Raw genomic sequence first — 20,000 nt, 5'->3', positions numbered from 1 at the left:
GGACCTCATTATACCTGGTGATCATGGCTGCTGCTCCCTGTGTGGGACCTCATTATACCTGGTGACCATGGCTGCTGCTCCCTGTGTGGGACCTCATTATATCCGGTGACCATGGCTGCTGCTCCCTGTGTGGGACCTCATTATACCTGGTGACCATGGCTGCTGTTCCCTGTGTGGGACCTCATTATACGTGGTGATCATGATAGCTGCTCCCTGTGTGGGACCTCATTATACCTGGTGACTATGGCTGCTGCTCCCTGTGTGGGACCTCATTATACCTAGTGACCATGGTTGCTGCTCCCTGTGTGGGACCTCATTATACCTGGTGACCATGGTTGCTGTTCCCTGTGTGGGACCTCATTATACCTGGTGACCATGGTTGCTGTTCCCTGTGTGGGACCTCATTATACCTGGTGACCATGGTTGCTGCTCCCTGTGTGGGACCTCATTATACCTCATTATTATCTTGAGGTTATCTTGAGATGATTTCGGGGCTTTTTAGTGTCCCCGCGGCCCGGTCCTCGACCAGGCCTCCACCCCCAGGAAGCAGCCCGTGACAGCTGACTAACTCCCAGGTACCTATTTACTGCTAGGTAACAGGGGCATTCAGGGTGAAAGAAACTTTGCCCATTTGTTTCTGCCTCGTGCGGGAATCGAACCCGCGCCACAGAATTACGAGTCCTGCGCGCTATCCACCAGGCTACGAGGCCCTTAGCCTTCTCTGGGTACCTGATTAAACAATTTGGCGGGTCGTATTCCTGGGAACCTAGGATTAAGGACCTGCCCGAAGCCCTACGCTGCTAGTGGCCGTACAAGAATGTAAGAACTCTTGAATATATAAATTAAAATATAAACATTAAGTGACGCTGACTGAACCAGCAGCTTCCGGCGCATATCATACTGTCATAATAGTTATTAATGATTTGTCAATCCCAAGATCGTAGGTCCATGAAGCTGCCCAGGGGCCAGATTCACGAAAGCACTTACGAACGTGTACATCTTTCCTCAATATTTGACGGCTTTGGTTACATTTATTAAACAGTTTACAAGCATGAAAACTTCCCATTCAACTGTTGTTATTGTTACAAACAGCCTCCTGGTGTTTTGGAGCTCATTAACTGTTTAATAATTGTAAACAAAGCCGCCAAAGATTGAGAAAAGATGCACAGGGACCAGATTCACGAAAGCACTTACGCAAGCACTTACGAACCTGTACATCTTTTCTCAATCTTTGGCAGCTTTGTTTCCAATTATTAAACAGTTAATGAGCTCCGAAGCTCCAGGAGACTGTTTATAACAATAACAACAGTTGATTGGCAAGTTTTCATGCTTGTAAACTGTTTAATAAATGTAACCAAAGCCGTCAAAGATTGAGGAAAAATGTACACGTTCGTAAGTGCTTGCGTAAGTGCTTTCGTGAATCTGGCCCCAGGTTGTTGTCGCAGAGGTTCACGGTGGAGTTAATCTGATCTGACCGTGTTTGTTTAGGCAGTGTTCAGGCTGGCAGATTTGGCTTATCTGAGAGATTATGTGGTATTGACGGTGTCTTTAATCTCAGATAACTTTCTCAGCAGCATCTAGGTCTCTGTGAGGAGGATACTCGTGTATACTTCATAAGGGGAGGGGGGGGGGAGACACCATACAGGAGACTCGTGAACCATACACGAGGAGACACGTGAACCATACACGAGGAGATACGTGAACCATACACGAGGAGATACGTGAACCATACACGAGGAGATACGTGAACCATACACGAGGAGATACGTGAACGATACACGAGGAGACACGTGAACCATACACGAGAAGACACGTGAACCATACATGAGACACGTGAACCATACATGAGGAGATACGTGAACCATACATGAGGAGACACGTGAACCATACACGAGGAGACACGTGAACCATACACGAGGAGACACGTGAACCATACATGAGGAGACACGTGAACCATACATGAGGAGACACGTGAACCATACATGAGGAGACACGTGAACCATACACGAGGAGACACGTGAACCATACATGAGGAGATACGTGAACCATACACGAGGAGACACATACTCACCTAATTGTGTTCGCGGGGGTTGAGCTCTGGCTCTTTGGTCCCGCCTCTCAACCGTCAATCAACTGGTGTACAGATTCCTGAGCCTATTGGGCTCTATCATATCTACACTTGAAACTGTGTATGGAGTCAGCCTCCACCACATAACTTCCTAATGCATTCCATTTGTCAACCACTCTGACACTAAAAAAGTTCTTTCTAATATATCTGTAGCTCATTTGGGCACTCAGTTTCCACCTGTGTCCCCTAGTGCGTGTGCCCCTTGTGTTAAATAGACTGTCTTTATCTACCCTATCAATTCCCTTCAGAATCTTGAATGTGGTGATCATGTCCCCCCCTAACTCTTCTGTCTTCCAGCGAAGTGAGGTTTAATTCCCGTAGTCTCTCCTCGTAGCTCATACCTCTCAGCTCGGGTACTAGTCTGGTGGTAAACCTTTGAACCTTTTCCAGTTTAGTCTTATCCTTGACTAGATATGGACTCCATGCTGGAGCTGCATACTCCAGGATTGGCCTGACATATGTGGTATACAAAGTTCTGAATGATTCCTTACACAAGTTTCTGAATGGCGTTCTTATGTTGACCAGCCTGGCATATGCTGCTGATGTTATCCTCTTGATATGGGCTGCAAGGGACAAGTCTGGCGTGATGTCAACCCCTAAGTCTTTTTCTCTCTCTCTGACTCATAAAGAATTTCATCTCCCAGATGATACCTAGTGTCTGGCCTCCTGCTCCCTACGCCTATCTTCATTACATTACATTTGCTTGGGTTAAACTCTAACAATCATTTGTTCAACCATTCCTTCAGCTTGTCCAGGTCTTCTTGAAGCCCTTCTGTAATTCCGTGTGTCCCTTGTGTTAAATAGCCTGTCTTTATCTACCCTATCAATTCCCTTGAGAATCTTGAATGTGGTGATCATGCCCCCCTGTGTATGATCATGTCTTCTGTTATTCCGGAAGTTCCTCCACGCCCTTTTGTTCAGTTCCTTTCCTTCCATACATGCCCTATTATACCATGGATTCTTCTTTTGCTGTCCTCGTCTGTCTTAATCCTTCTCATAATTTTGGCATCGTCAGCAAACATTGAGAGAAATGAATCTGTACCCTCTGGGAGATCATTTACATATATCAGAAACGAGATAGGACTTAGTACAGGGCCCTGTGGGACTCCACTGGTGACTTCACGCCAATATGAGGTCTCACCCCTCACCGTAACTATCTGCTTCCTATTGCAAAGGTACTCCCTTATCCACTGGAGCACCTTACTAGCTACACCTGTCTGTCTCTCCAGCTAATGTTCCAGCCTCTTATGCGGTACTGTGTTAAAGGCTTTTCGACAATCCAAGAAAATGCAATCCACCCAGCCTTCTCTTTCTTGCTTAATTTTTGTCACCTGGTAGTAGAATTCTATTAAGCCAGTCAGGCAAGATTTACCCTCCCTGAACCCATGTTGGCGATTTGTCACGAAGTCCCTTCTCTCCAGATGTGTTACCAGGTTTTTTCTCACGATCTTCTCCATCACTTTGCATGGTATACAAGTCTAAGGACACTGGTCTGTGCCAGTGTTCAGTGCCTCTTGCCTGTCGCCCTTTTTGTATATTGGGACCACATTCGCCGTCTTCCATATTTCTGGTAGGTCTCCCGTCTCCAGTGACCTACTATACACTATGGAGAGTGGCAAGCAAAGTGCCTCTGCACACTCTTTCAGTACCCATGTTGAGATCCCGTCTGGACCAACAACCTTTCTAACATCCAGATCCAGCAGGTGTCTCTTGACCTCCTCACTGGAAATTTCGGACCCTTCCAAGGCCGCCTGGTTTACTTCTCTTTTTCCTAGCGCAGTGTCCTCACCTTGTTCTATTGTGAAGACCTCCTGGAACCTCTTGTTGAGTTCTTCACACACTTCTTTGTCATTCTCTGTATACTTGTCCTCGCCTGTTCTAAGTTTCATTACCTGTTCTTTCACTGTTGTTTTCCTCCTGATGTGACTATGAAGTAGCTTTGGTTCGGTCTTGGCTTTGTTTGCTATATTATATTCATAACTTTTCTCTGCTTCTCTACTCACCCTAACATACTCATTCCTGGTTCTCTGGCATCTCCCTCTGCTTTCTGGTGTTCTGTTATTCCGGAAGTTCCTCCACGCCCTTTGGTTCAGTTTCTTTGCTCCATACATGCCCTATTATACCATGGACCTTCTTTTGCTTCTCGGATTTTTCTCTTTGGGACGGGATGAACCTGTTTACTACCTCCTGACACTTTTGGGTGACAGAGTCCATCATATCTTGTACAGACATATCTCTGAGGTCTGTGTCCCAAGGTATTTCCCTTAGGAAACGTCTCATTTCCTCATAGGTCCCCTTTCGGTATGCCAGTCTTCTGTTTCCTAGTTCTTTTTCGAGGGGGATAATTCCTAGCTCTACCAGGTATTCAAAGTTCAATACACTGTGGTCACTCATTCCCAAGGGCGCTTCCATCTTAACTTCCCTTATATCCCACTCATTTAGGGTAAATATCAGATCGAGCATGGCTGGTTCATCTTCTCCTCTCATTCTTGTTGGTTCCTTGATGTGCTGGCTTAGAAAGTGTCTTGTTGCCACGTCCAGCAGCTTAGCTCTCCATGTTTCTGGTCCTCCATGCGTATCTCTGTTCTCCCAGTCTATTTTCCCGTGGTTGAAGTCTTTCATGATTAGTAGTTCAGATCCATTCCTGCTGGCAACAGAAGATGCTCTCTCTATTATGTTAATGGTGGCAATGTTGTTTCTATCATATTCCTGTCTGGGTCTTCTGTCATTTGGTGGTGGATTATATATGACTACGAAAATAATTTTTTGTCCTCCAGTTGTTATGGCACCTGCTATGTAGTCACTGAAACCCTCGCAGCCCTGAATAACCATCTTTTCAAAGTCCCAGCCCTTTCTTACCAGCAGAGCTACACCACCACCGCCTCTTCATTCTCTCACTTTCCTCATAACATAATATTCCTGTGGGAACACTGCATTTGTTATAGTTTTCGTTAGCTTTGTTTCTGTGAGTGCTATTATGTCTGGGTTTTCCTCTAGTACCCATTCTCCAAGCTCATTTGCTTTATTTGTATTTCCATCTATGTTAGTATACATTGCCCTGAGGCTCACTTTCTTCTGTCCTTTCTCAAATCGCCTCCTTGGTGAGTGTTCTGCTGGTGGAGGAAGCTGTTCCATGGGTGTGAGGATTTGTGAGGTGGATAAAAGGGTCTCAGAGGATACTGGGGTGAGAGGCGGGGGGTCACGTGGAGGGGGGGGGGGCCAGGGAGGGTATGGGATGAAGGGGGGAGGGAGGACTGGAAGGAAAAGGGGGGGGAGGGGGGACATGGCAGGAGGAGGGCAGGAGTAGCAGGGTGGGAATGGAGTGTGGGGGGAGGGAGATTTGGCTGAGCATTTGAGTAGGGGGCAGGGAGGGTTTGGGGTAGGGGGGTTTTCTATGCAGAGGAAGGTGGTGTGGTTGCCCTCCCCTCTGGTGTTACTGGGTAGCTGGTTGTGGGTTCATCCCCCCCCCCCTCACCTCTGGGGATGATGTGTGGGGAGCTGTGAGTTCCTGGTTTTTCCCACTCGCCCTGCGCTTCTTCCTTGCTTCTGCCGCCATGGCTCTCTCCTCCCTCGTCATGTCCCTCTGGAGAAATACTTTTTTGAATTCTCCCACATGTTGCAGGTGGCTTTTCCTTGTTAGAAACATCTCCTTTGTGTTCTCGTTTGCAAACACTATCTTTAACACGCGGTCTCGGTCTTTGTTGTTCCACAACACGTGAACCGTACAGGAGGAGACACGTGAACCATACACGAGAAGACACGTGAACCATACAGGAGGAGACACATGAACCATACACGAGGAGACACGTGAACCATACAGGAGGAGACACGTGAACCATACACCAAGACACATGAACGGTACATACATGCACATGAACCATCAACGAAGAGAGACTGAAGAGGTTCTTGGCCGTGTCTGTGTCTGGTGCCCAGCTGTGTCCCCGTGTACCTTGATGGGACCACACTACAGAACCTGGACCCTTGATGGGACCACACTACACATCCTGGACCCTTGATGGGACCACACTACACAGCCTGGACCCTTGATGGGACCACACTACACAGCCTGGACCCTTGATGGGACCACACTACACAGCCTGGACCCTTGATAGGACCACACTACACAGCCTGGACCGTTGATAGGGCCACACTACACAGCCTGGACCCTTGATGGGACCACACTACAGAACCTGGACCCTTGATGGGACCACACTACACAGCCTGGACCCTTGATAGGACCACACTACACAGCCTGGACCCTTGATAGGGCCACACTACACAGCCTGGACCCTTGATGGGACCACACTACAGAACCTGGACCCTTGATGGGACCACACTACACAGCCTGGACCCTTGATAGGACCACACTACACAGCCTGGACCCTTGATGGGACCACACTACACAGCCTGGACCCTTGATGGGACCACACTGCACACCCTGGACCCTTGATAGGTCCACACTACACAGCCTGGACCCTTGATGGGACCACACTACACAGCCAGGACCCTTGATGGGACCACACTACACAGCCTGGACCCTTGATAGGACCACACTACACAGCCAGGACCCTTGATGGGACCACACTACACAGCCTGGACCCTTGATAGGGCCACACAACACAGCCTGGACCCTTGATAGGGCCACACTACACAGCCAGGACCCTTGATAGGGCCACACTACACAGCCTGGACCCTTGATGGGACCACACTACACAGCCTGGACCCTTGATAGGACCACACTACACAGCCAGGACCCTTGATGGGACCACACTACACAGCCTGGACCCTTGATGGGACCACACTGCACAGCCTGGACCCTTGATAGGACCACACTACACAGCCAGGACCCTTGATGGGACCACACTACACAGCCTGGACCCTTGATGGGACCACACTACACAGCCTGGACCCTTGATAGGGCCACACTACACAGCCTGGACCCTTGATGGGACCACACTACACAGCCAGGACCCTTGATGGGACCACACTACACAGCCTGGACCCTTGATAGGGCCACACTACACAGCCTGGACTCTTGATAGGACCACACTACACAGCCTGAACCCTTGATAGGACCACACTACACAGCCTGGACCCTTGATAGGACCACACTACACAGCCTGGACCCTTGATGGGACCACACTACACAGCCTGGACCCTTGATAGGGCCACACTACACAGCCTGGACCCTTGATGGGACCACACTACACAGCCTGGACCCTTGATAGGACCACACTACACAGCCTGGACCCTTGATAGGACCACACTACACAGCCTGGACCCTTGATAGGACCACACTACACAGCCTGGACCCTTGATGGGACCACACTACACAGCCTGGACCCTTGATGGGACCACACTACACAGCCTGGATCCTTGATGGGACCACACTGCACAGCCTGGACCCTTGATAGGACCACACTACACAGCCAGGACCCTTGATGGGACCACACTACACAGCCTGGACCCTTGATGGGACCACACTACACAGCCTGGACCCTTGATGGGACCACACTACACAGCCTGGACCCTTGATAGGGCCACACTACACAGCCTGGACCCTTGATAGGGCCACACTACACAGCCAGGACCCTTGATAGGGCCACACTACACAGCCTGGACCCTTGATGGGACCACACTACACAGCCTGGACCCTTGATAGGGCCACACTACACAGCCTGGACCCTTGATAGGACCACACTACACAGCCTGGACCCTTGATAGGGCCACACTACACAGCCTGGACCCTTGATGGGACCACACTACACAGCCTGGACCCTTGATAGGACCACACTACACAGCCTGGACCCTTGATGGGACCACACTACACAGCCTGGACCCTTGATAGGACCACACTACACAGACTGGACCCTTGATGGGACCACACTGCACAGCCTGGACCGTTGATAGGACCACACTACACAGACTGGACCCTTGATGGGACCACACTACACAACCTGGACCCTTGATGGGACCACACTACACAGCCTGGACCCTTGATAGGACCACACTACACAGACTGGACCCTTGATGGGACCACACTACACAGCCTGGACCCTTGATGGGACCACACTGCACAGCCTGGACCCTTGATAGGGTCACACTACACAGACTGGACCCTTGATAGGGCCACACTATACAGCCTGGACCCTTGATAGGACCACGATACAGAGCCTGGACCCTTGATGGGACCACACTGCACAGCCTGGACCCTTGTTAGGACCACACTACACAGCCTAGACCCTTGATAGGGTCACACTACACAGCCTGGACCCTTGATAGGGCCACACTACACAGCCTGGACCCTTGATAGGACCACACTACACAGCCTGGGCCCTTGATGGGACCACACTACACAGCCTGGACCCTTGATAGGACCACACTACACATGCCTGGACCCTTGATGGGACCACACTACACAGCCTGGACCCTTGATAGGGCCACACTACACAGCCTGAACCCTTGATGGGACCACACTACACAGCCTGGACCCTTGATGGGACCACACTACACAGCCTGGACCCTTGATGGGACCACACTACACAGCCTGGACCCTTGATGGGACCACACTACACAGCCTGGACCCTTCATAGGACCACACTACACAGCCTGGACCCTTGATGGGACCACGATACACAACCTGGACCCTTGATGGGACCACATTACACAGCCTGGACCCTTGATGGGACCACACTACACAGCCTGGACCCTTGATAGGACCACACTACACAGCCTGGACCCTTGATGGGACCACACTACACAGCCTGGACCCTTGATAGGACCACACTACACAGCCTGGACCCTTGATAGGGCCACACTACACAGCCTGGACCCTTGATGGGACCACACTACACAGCCTGGACCCTTGATAGGGCCACACTACACAGCCTGGACCCTTGATGGGACCACACTACACAGCCTGGACTCTTGATAGGGCCACACTACACAGCCTGGACCCTTGATGGGACCACACTGCACAGCCTGGACCCTTGATAGGACCACACTACACAGCCAGACCCTTGATGGGACCACACTACACAGCCTGGACCCTTGATGGGACCACACTACACAGCCTGGACCCTTGATAGGGCCACACTACACAGCCTGGACCCTTGATGGGACCACACTACACAGCCAGGACCCTTGATGGGACCACACTACACAGCCTGGACCCTTGATAGGGCCACACTACACAGCCTGGACCCTTGATAGGACCACACTACACAGCCTGAACCCTTGATGGGACCACACTACACAGCCTGGACCCTTGATAGGACCACACTACACAGCCTGGACCCTTGACGGGACCACACTACACAGCCTGGACCCTTGATAGGGCCACACTACACAGCCTGGACCCTTGATGGGACCACACTACACAGCCTGGACCCTTGATAGGACCACACTACACAGACTGGACCCTTCATTGGACCACACTACACAGCCTGGACCCTTGATGGGACCACACTGCACAGCCTGGACCCTTGATAGTGTCACACTACACAGACTGGACCCTTGATAGGGCCACACTATACAGCCTGGACCCTTGATAGGACCACGATACAGAGCCTGGACCCTTGATGGGACCACACTGCACAGCCTGGACCCTTGATAGGACCACACTACACAGCCTGGACCCTTGATAGGGTCACACTACACAGCCTGTACCCTTGATAGGGCCACACTACACAGCCTGGACCCTTGATAGGACCACACTACACAGCCTGGACCCTTGATGGGACCACACTACACAGCCTGGACCCTTGATAGGACCACACTACACAGCCTGGACCCTTGATGGGACCACACTACACAGCCTGGACCCTTGATAGGGCCACACTACACAGCCTGGACCCTTGATGGTGACCACACTACACAGCCTGGACCCTTGATGGGACCACACTACACAGCCTGGACCCTTGATGGGACCACACTACACAGCCTGGACCCTTGATGGGACCACACTACACAGCCTGGACCCTTCATAGGACCACACTACACAGCCTGGACCCCTGATGGGACCACGATACACAGCCTGGACCCTTGATGGGACCACACTACACAGGCTGGACCATTGATGGGACCACACTACACAGCCAGGACCCTTGATGGGACCACACTACACAGCCTGGACCCTTGATGGGACCACGATACACAGCCTGGACCCTTGATGGGACCACGATACAGAGCCTGGACCCTTGATAGGGCCACACTACACAGCCTGGACCCTTGATGGGACCACACTACACAGCCTGGACCCTTGATGGGACCACACTACACAGCCTGGACCCTTGATGGGACCACACTACACAGCCTGGACCCTTCATAGGACCACACTACACAGCCTGGACCCTTGATGGGACCACACTACACAGCCTGGACCCTTCATAGGACCACACTACACAGCCTGGACCCCTGATGGGACCACGATACACAGCCTGGACCCTTGATGGGACCACACTACACAGGCTGGACCATTGATGGGACCACACTACACAGCCAGGACCCTTGATGGGACCACACTACACAGCCTGGACCCTTGATGGGACCACGATACACAGCCTGGACCCTTGATGGGACCACGATACAGAGCCTGGACCCTTGATAGGGCCACACTACACAGCCTGGACCCTTGATGGGACCACACTACACAGCCTGGACCCTTGATGGGACCACACTACACAGCCTGGACCCTTGATGGGACCACACTACACAGCCTGGACCCTTCATAGGACCACACTACACAGCCTGGACCCTTGATGGGACCACGATACACAGCCTGGACCCTTGATGGGACCACACTACACAGCCTGGACCCTTGATGGGACCACACTACACAGCCAGGACCCTTGATGGGACCACACTACACAGCCTGGACCCTTGATGGGACCACGATACACAGCCTGGACCCTTGATGGGACCACGATACAGAGCCTGCACCCTTGATAGGGCCACACTACACAGCCTGGACCCTTGATGGGACCACACTACACAGCCTGGACCCTTGATGGGACCACGATACACAGCCTGGACCCTTGATGGGACCACGATACAGAGCCTGGACCCTTGATAGGACCACACTACACAGCCTGGACCCTTGATAGGGCCACACTACACAGCCTGGACCCTTGATAGGGCCACACTACACAGCCTGGACCCTTGATAGGGCCACACTACACAGCCTGGACCCTTGATAGGGCCACACTACACAGCCTGGACCCTTGATAGGGCCACACTACACAGCCTGGACCCTTGATAGGGCCACACTACACAGCCTGGACCCTTGATAGGGCCACACTACACAGCCTGGACCCTTGATTGGGCCACACTACACAGCCTGGACCCTTGATATGGCAACACTACACAGCCTGGACCCTTGATGGGACCACGATACAGAGCCTGGACCCTTGATAGGACCACACTACACAGCCTGGACCCTTGATAGGGCCACACTACACAGCCTGGACCCTTGATAGGGCCACACTACACAGCCTGGACCCTTGATAGGGCCACACTACACAGCCTGGACCCTTGATGGGACCACACTACACAGCCTGGACCCTTGTGAGCACTGTGGTGTGGTCGTCCTCCTAGTGTGATAACGAACCACTGCCGGAGGACAGTATGGAGGAGCAGCGGCAGTCGTGGCCCTCTAGTGGTCCTCAGTACCAGTGTGAAGCGCAGTAATCATAAACATTTCTCCCGCAATGTAACGATTTAATCAGCATTTGAAGTTTGTAATGTACCTTTTTAATCGGTTTGTATCTTTATATTTTGTGATAATTAAATTTGGTGACTGAAAATGAAACTATAGTTTAACGAAGGCCTCTTGGACATCGTAAAGAGTGACCTCTTGGACATCGTAAAGAGTGACCTCTTGGACATCGTAAAGAGTGATCTCTTGGATACTGTAAAGAGTGACCTCTTGAACATCATAAAGAGTGACCTCTTGGACACCGTAAAGAGTGACCTCTTGGACATCGTAAAGAGTGACCTCTTGGACATCGTAAAGAGTGACCTCTTGGACATCGTAAAGAGTGAGCTCTTGGACATCGTCAAGAGTGAGCTCTTGGACATCGTAAAGAGTGAGCTCTTGGACATCGTCAAGAGTGAGCTCTTGGACATCGTCAAGAGTGAGCTCTTGGACATCGTCAAGAGTGAGCTCTTGGACATCGTCAAGAGTGAGCTCTTGGACATCGTCAAGAGTGAGCTCTTGGACATCGTCAAGAGTGAGCTCTTGGACATCGTAAAGAGTGCATGTGAGAGCGTGAAGATGTTGGGCAGATACTCCATCCTTCCCTACTGGCCCTCCATAGTGCTGGTGGTGACCCCCGTCGTCTTCAGCTTTCTCCCTCTGTGTTGGGACACCCAGGTGAGTACCCCGTGTGTCTTGTCTGGTGGAGGAGCACCGGGTGAGTACCCCGTGTGTCTTGTCTGGTGGAGGAGCACCCAGGTGAGTACCCCTTGTGTCTTGTCTGGTGGAGGAGCACCAGGTGAGTACCCCGTGTGTCTTGTCTGGTGGAGGGACACCCAGGTGAGTACCCCGTGTGTCTTGTCTGGTGGAGGAGCACCAGGTGAGTACCCCGTGTGTCTTGTCTGGTGGAGGAGCACCGGGTGAGTACCCCGTGTGTCTTGTCTGGTGGAGGAGCACCCAGGTGAGTACCCCTTGTGTCTTGTCTGGTGGAGGAGCACCAGGTGAGTACCCCGTGTGTCTTGTCTGGTGGAGGGACACCCAGGTGAGTACCCCGTGTGTCTTGTCTGGTGGAGGAGCACCAGGTGAGTACCCCGTGTGTCTTGTCTGGTGGAGGAGCACCGGGTGAGTACCCCGTGTGTCTTGTCTGGTGGAGGAGCACCCAGGTGAGTACCCCTTGTGTCTTGTCTGGTGGAGGAGCACCAGGTGAGTACCCCGTGTGTCTTGTCTGGTGGAGGGACACCCAGGTGAGTACCCCGTGTGTCTTGTCTGGTGGAGGAGCACCAGGTGAGTACCCCGTGTGTCTTGTCTGGTGGAGGGACACCCAGGTGAGTACCCCGTGTGTCTTGTCTGGTGGAGGAGCACCAGGTGAGTACCCCGTGTGTCTTGTCTGGTGGAGGAGCACCAGGTGAGTACCCCGTGTGTCTTGTCTGGTGGAGGAGCACCAGGTGAGTACCCCGTGTGTCTTGTCTGGTGGAGGGACACCCAGGTGAGTACCCCTTGTGTCTTGTCTGGTGGAGGGACACCCAGGTGAGTACCCCGTGTGTCTTGTCTGGTGGAGGGACACCCAGGTGAGTACCCCGTGTGTCTTGTCTGGTGGAGGGACACCCAGGTGAGTACCCCGTGTGTCTTGTCTGGTGGAGGGACACCCAGGTGAGTACCCCGTGTGTCTTGTCTGGTGGAGGAGCACCAGGACTGGTGGAGGAGCACCAGGACTGGTGGAGGAGCACCAAGACTGGTGGAGGAGCACCAAGACTGGTGGAGGAGCACCAGGACTGGTGGAGGAGCACCAGGACTGGTGGAGGAGCACCAAGACTGGTGGAGGAGCACCAAGACTGGTGGAGGGAGCACCAGGACTGGTGGAGGAGCACCAGGACTGGTGGAGGGAGCACCAGGACTGGTGGAGGAGCACCAAGACTGGTGGAGGGAGCACCAGGACTGGTGGAGGAGCACCAGGACTGGTGGAGGAGCACCAAGACTGGTGGAGGAGCACCAGGACTGGTGGAGGAGCACCAAGACTGGTGGAGGAGCACCAGGACTGGTGGAGGAGCACCAGGACTGGTGGAGGAGCACCAGGACTGGTGGAGGAGCACCAGGACTGGTGGAGGAGCACCAAGACTGGTGGAGGAGCACCAGGACTGGTGGAGGAGCACCAGGACTGGTGGAGGAGCACCAAGACTGGAGAGGCGCCACCCACCAGGGTGTGATCACTGGCGTCCTGATAACTACTTCACATATCTCTCTTCACTGATATGAAATAGTTATTAGTAGATAGTATGGCCTATTATACGGTGAGACTGGTCGAGGACCGGGCCGCGGGGACACTAAAGCCCCGAAATCATCTCAAGATAACCTCAAGATAACAGAACATAGTTAAGCGACTTTCCTGCCCTGTAAGCCATGGTTTGTAAACAGTTATCCAAATTAAATAAAAAAAAGTGTCATTGATGCGTTATTTGCTAGGCCTAAAATAATGTGAGGAAGAGATTAGCGTTACTCTAATAGACATGGTGCCAAGCTTGGCTCTGGGGCTAACATGGTGCCAAGCTTGGCTCTGGGGCTAACATGGTGCCAAGCTTGGCTCTGGTGCTAACATGGTGCCAAGCTTGGCTCTGGGGCTAACATGGTGCCAAGCTTGGCTCTGGGGCTAACATGGTGCCAAGCTTGGCTCTGGGGCTAACATGGTGCCAAGCTTGGCTCTGGGGCTAACATGGTGCCAAGCTTGGCTCTGGGGCTAACATGGTGCCAAGCTTGGCTCTGGGGCTAACATGGTGCCAAGCTTGGCTCTGGGGCTAACATGGTGCCAAGCTTGGCTCTGGGGCTAACATGGTGCCAAGCTTGGCTCTGGGGCTAACATGCTGCCAAGCTTGGCTCTGGGGCTAACATGGTGCCAAGCTTGGCTCTGGGGCTAACATGGTGCCAAGCTTGGCTCTGGGGCTAACATGGTGCCAAGCTTGGCTCTGGGGCTAACATGGTGCCAAGCTTGGCTCTGGGGCTAACATGGTGCCAAGCTTGGCTCTGGGGCTAACATGCTGCCAAGCTTGGCTCTGGGGCTAACATGGTGCCAAGCTTGGCTCTGGGGCTAACATGGTGCCAAGCTTGGCTCTGGGGCTAACATGGTGCCAAGCTTGGCTCTGGGGCTAACATGCTGCCAAGCTTGGCTCTGGGGCTAACATGCTGCCAAGCTTGGCTCTGGGGCTAACATGGTGCCAAGCTTGGCTCTGGGGCTAACATGGTGCCAAGCTTGGCTCTGGGGCTAACATGGTGCCAAGCTTGGCTCTGGGGTTAACATGGTGCCAAGCTTGGCTCTGGGGCTAACATGGTGCCAAGCTTGGCTCTGGGGCTAACATGGTGCCAAGCTTGGCTCTGGGGCTAACATGCTGCCAAGCTTGGCTCTGGGGCTAACATGGTGCCAAGCTTGGCTCTGGGGCTAACATGGTGCCAAGCTTGGCTCTGGGGCTAACATGGTGCCAAGCTTGGCTCTGGGGCTAACATGGTGCCAAGATTGGCTCTGGAGCTAACATGGTGCCAAGCTTGGCTCTGGGGCTAACATGGTGCCAAGCTTGGCTCTGGGGCTAACATGGTGCCAAGCTTGGCTCTGGGGCTAACATGGTGCCAAGCTTGGCTCTGGGGCTAACATGGTGCCAAGATTGGCTCTGGAGCTAACATGGTGCCAAGCTTGGCTCTGGGGCTAACATGGTGCCAAGCTTGGCTCTGGGGATAACATGGTGCCAAGCTTGGCTCTGGGGCTAACATGCTGCCAAGCTTGGCTCTGGGGCTAACATGGTGCCAAGATTGGCTCTGGAGCTAACATGCTGCCAAGCTTGGCTCTGGGGCTAACATGGTGCCAAGCTTGGCTCTGGGGCTAACATGCTGCCAAGCTTGGCTCTGGGGCTAACATGGTGCCAAGCTTGGCTCTGGGGCTAACATGGTGCCAAGCTTGGCTCTGGTGCTAACATGGTGCCAAGCTTGGCTCTGGGGCTAACATGCTGCCAAGCTTGGCTCTGGAGCTAACATGCTGCCAAGCTTGGCTCTGGAGCTAACATGCTGCCAAGCTTGGCTCTGGGGCTAACATGGTGCCAGCTTGGCTCTGGGGCTAACATGCTGCCAAGCTTGGCTCTGGGGCTAACATGCTGCCAAGCTTGGCTCTGGGGCTAACATACTGCCAAGCTTGGCTCTGGGGCTAACATGGTGCCAAGCTTGGCTCTGGGGCTAACATGGTGCCAAGCTTGGCTCTGGTGCTAACATACTGCCAAGCTTGGCTCTGGGGCTAACATGGTGCTAAGCTTGGCTCTGGGGCTAACATGGTGCCAAGCTTGGCTCTGGGGCTAACATGCTGCCAAGCTTGGCTCTGGGACTAACATGGTGCCAAGCTTGGCTCTGGGGCTAACATGCTGCCAAGCTTGGCTCTGGGGCTAACATGGTGCCAAGCTTGGCTCTGGGGCTAACATGGTGCCAAGCTTGGCTCTGGTGCTAACATACTGCCAAGCTTGGCTCTGGGGCTAACATGGTGCCAAGCTTGGCTCTTGGGCTAACATGGTGCCAAGCTTGGCTCTGGGGCTAACATGGTGCCAAGCTTGGCTCTGGTGCTAACATACTGCCAAGCTTGGCTCTGGGGCTAACATGGTGCAAAGCTTGGCTCTGGGGCTAACATGGTGCCAAGCTTGACTCTGGTGCTAACATACTGCCAAGCTTGGCTCTGGAGCTAACATACTGCCAAGCTTGGCTCTGGAGCTAACATGGTGCCAAGCTTGGCTCTGGAGCTAACATGCTGCCAAGCTTGGCTCTGGAGCTAACATGCTGCCAAGCTTGGCTCTGGGGCTAACATACTGCCAAGCTTGGCTCTGGGGCTAACATGGTGCCAAGCTTGGCTCTGGAGCTAACATGCTGCCAAGCTTGGCTCTGGGGCTAACATACTGTCAAGCTTGGCTCTGGAGCTAACATGGTGCCAAGCTTGGCTCTGGAGCTAACATGCTGCCAAGCTTGGCTCTGGGGCTAACATACTGTCAAGCTTGGCTCTGGGGATAACATGGTGCCAAGCTTGGCTCTGGGGCTAACATGGTGCCAAGCTTGGCTCTGGGGCTAACATACTGCCAAGCTTGGCTCTGGAGCTAACATACTGCCAAGCTTGGCTCTGGTGCTAACATGCTGCCAAGCTTGGCTCTGGGGCTAACATGCTGCCAAGCTTGGCTCTGGAGCTAACATGGTGCCAAGCTTGGCTCTGGAGCTAACATGGTGCCAAGCTTGGCTCTGGGGCTAACATACTGCCAAGCTTGGCTCTGGGGCTAACATGGTGCCAAGCTTGGCTCTGGGGCTAACATGGTGCCAAGCTTGGCTCTGGGGCTAACATACTGCCAAGCTTGGCTCTGGAGCTAACATACTGCCAAGCTTGGCTCTGGGGCTAACATGCTGCCAAGCTTGGCTCTGGGGCTAACATGGTGCCAAGCTTGGCTCTGGTGCTAACATGGTGCCAAGCTTGGCTCTGGGGCTAACATGGTGCCAAGCTTGGCTCTGGTGCTAACATGGTGCCAAGCTTGGCTCTGGGGCTAACATGGTGCCAAGCTTGGCTCTGGGGCTAACATGGTGCCAAGCTTGGCTCTGGGGCTAACATGGTGCCAAGCTTGGCTCTGGGGCTAACATACTGCCAAGCTTGGCTCTGGAGCTAACATACTGCCAAGCTTGGCTCTGGTGCTAACATGCTGCCAAGCTTGGCTCTGGGGCTAACATGGTGCCAAGCTTGGCTCTGGTGCTAACATGGTGCCAAGCTTGGCTCTGGGGCTAACATGGTGCCAAGCTTGGCTCTGGAGCTAACATACTGCCAAGCTTGGCTCTGGTGCTAACATGCTGCCAAGCTTGGCTCTGGGGCTAACATGGTGCCAAGCTTGGCTCTGGGGCTAACATGCTGCCAAGCTTGGCTCTGGGGCTAACATGGTGCCAAGCTTGGCTCTGGTGCTAACATGCTGCCAAGCTTGGCTCTGGGGCTAACATGGTGCCAAGCTTGGCTCTGGAGCTAACATGGTGCCAAGCTTGGCTCTGGGGCTAACATACTGCCAAGCTTGGCTCTTTGGCTAACATACTGCCAAGCTTGGCTCTGGGGCTAACATACTGCCAAGCTTTGCTCTGGGGCTAACATGGTGCCAAGCTTAGCTCTGGGGCTAACATGGTGCCAAGCTTGGCTCTGGAGCTAACATACTGCCAAGCTTGGCTCTGGTGCTAACATACTGCCAAGCTTGGCTCTGGGGCTAACATGGTGCCAAGCTTGGCTCTGGGGCTAACATGGTGCCAAGCTTGGCTCTTGGGCTAACATGGTGCCAAGCTTGGCTCTGGGGCTAACATACTGCCAAGCTTGGCTCTGGGGCTAACATACTGCCAAGCTTGGCTCTGGGGCTAACATGCTGCCAAGCTTGGCTCTGGAGCTAACATACTGCCAAGCTTGGCTCTGGGGCTAACATACTGCCAAGCTTGGCTCTGGGGCTAACATGGTGCCAAGCTTGGCTCTGGGGCTAACATGGTGCCAAGCTTGGCTCTGGGGCTAACATGCTGCCAAGCTTGGCTCTGGAGCTAACATGCTGCCAAGCTTGGCTCTGGAGCTAACATGCTGCCAAGCTTGGCTCTGGGGCTAACATGGTGCCAAGCTTGGCTCTGGAGCTAACATACTGCCAAGCTTGGCTCTGGGGCTAACATGGTGCCAAGCTTGGCTCTGGGGCTAACATACTGCCAAGCTTGGCTCTGGGGCTAACATGGTGCCAAGCTTGGCTCTGGGGCTAACATGGTGCCAAGCTTGGCTCTGGGGCTAACATACTGCCAAGCTTGGCTCTGGAGCTAACATGCTGCCAAGCTTGGCTCTGGAGCTAACATGCTGCCAAGCTTGGCTCTGGGGCTAACATGGTGCCAAGCTTGGCTCTGGAGCTAACATGGTGCCAAGCTTGGCTCTGGAGCTAACATGCTGCCAAGCTTGGCTCTGGAGCTAACATGCTGCCAAGCTTGGCTCTGGGGCTAACATATTGCCAAGCTTGGCTCTGGAGCTAACATGGTGCCAAGCTTGGCTCTGGGGCTAACATACTGCCAAGCTTGGCTCTGGGGCTAACATGGTGCCAAGCTTGGCTCTGGGGCTAACATACTGCCAAGCTTGGCTCTGGAGCTAACATGGTGCCAAGCTTGGCTCTGGTGCTAACATACTGCCAAGCTTGGCTCTGGGGCTAACATGCTGCCAAGCTTGGCTCTGGGGCTAACATGGTGCCAAGCTTGGCTCTGGAGCTAACATGCTGCCACGCTTGGCTCTGGTGCTAACATGGTGCCAAGCTTGGCTCTGGAGCTAACATACTGCCAAGCTTGGCTCTGGAGCTAACATGGTGCCAAGCTTGGCTCTGGTGCTAACATACTGCCAAGCTTGGCTCTGGAGCTAACATGGTGCCAAGCTTGGCTCTGGGGCTAACATACTGCCAAGCTTGGCTCTGGAGCTAACATGGTGCCAAGCTTGGCTCTGGGGCTAACATACTGCCAAGCTTGGCTCTGGAGCTAACATGGTGCCAAGCTTGGCTCTGGTGCTAACATACTGCCAAGCTTGGCTCTGGAGCTAACATGGTGCCAAGCTTGGCTCTGCTGCTAACATGGTGCCAAGCTTGGCTCTGGAGCTAACATACTGCCAAGCTTGGCTCTGGGGCTAACATGCTGCCAAGCTTGGCTCTGGGGCTAACATGGTGCCAAGCTTGGCTCTGGAGCTAACATGGTGCCAAGCTTGGCTCTGGGGCTAGCATACTGCCAAGCTTGGCTCTGGAGCTACCATACTGCCAAGCTTGGCTCTGGGGCTAACATGGTGCCAAGCTTGGCTCTGGGGCTAACATGCTGCCAAGCTTGGCTCTGGAGCTAACATACTGCCAAGCTTGGCTCTGGGGCTAACATGGTGCCAAGCTTGGCTCTGGGGCTAACATACTGCCAAGCTTGGCTCTGGAGCTAACATACTGCCAAGCTTGGCTCTGGGGCTAACATGGTGCCAAGATTGGCTCTGGGGCTAACATACTGCCAAGCTTGGCTCTGGGGCTAACATGGTGCCAAGCTTGGCTCTGGAGCTAACATACTGCCAAGCTTGGCTCTGGGGCTAACATGGTGCCAAGCTTGGCTCTGGGGCTAACATACTGCCAAGCTTGGCTCTGGGCTAACATGGTGCCAAGCTTGGCTCTG

The 20,000-nt window shown here is 53.5% G+C and overlaps 1 protein-coding gene across 1 annotated transcript in view; it reads left to right on the top strand.

Annotated features, from left to right (window-relative positions):
- The first annotated feature begins 11,946 nt into the window (after window positions 1-11,946).
- Window positions 11,947-20,000, top strand: part of LOC123753536 (Na(+)/citrate cotransporter) — a 127,751-nt gene continuing 119,697 nt past the window's right edge. The window contains exon 1 of the mRNA XM_045735503.2: window positions 11,947-12,500. Coding sequence (XP_045591459.2) covers window positions 12,402-12,500 — 99 coding nt within the window. The 5' untranslated portion in view covers window positions 11,947-12,401. The remainder of the gene's footprint in view (window positions 12,501-20,000) is intronic.

The sequence above is a fragment of the Procambarus clarkii genome, chromosome 44, assembly GCF_040958095.1.
Source record: "Procambarus clarkii isolate CNS0578487 chromosome 44, FALCON_Pclarkii_2.0, whole genome shotgun sequence".
Taxonomy (NCBI): Eukaryota; Metazoa; Arthropoda; class Malacostraca; order Decapoda; family Cambaridae; genus Procambarus; species Procambarus clarkii.
Note: the sequence above shows the minus strand (reverse complement) of the source record. Positions and strands in the feature narration are given on the sequence as shown.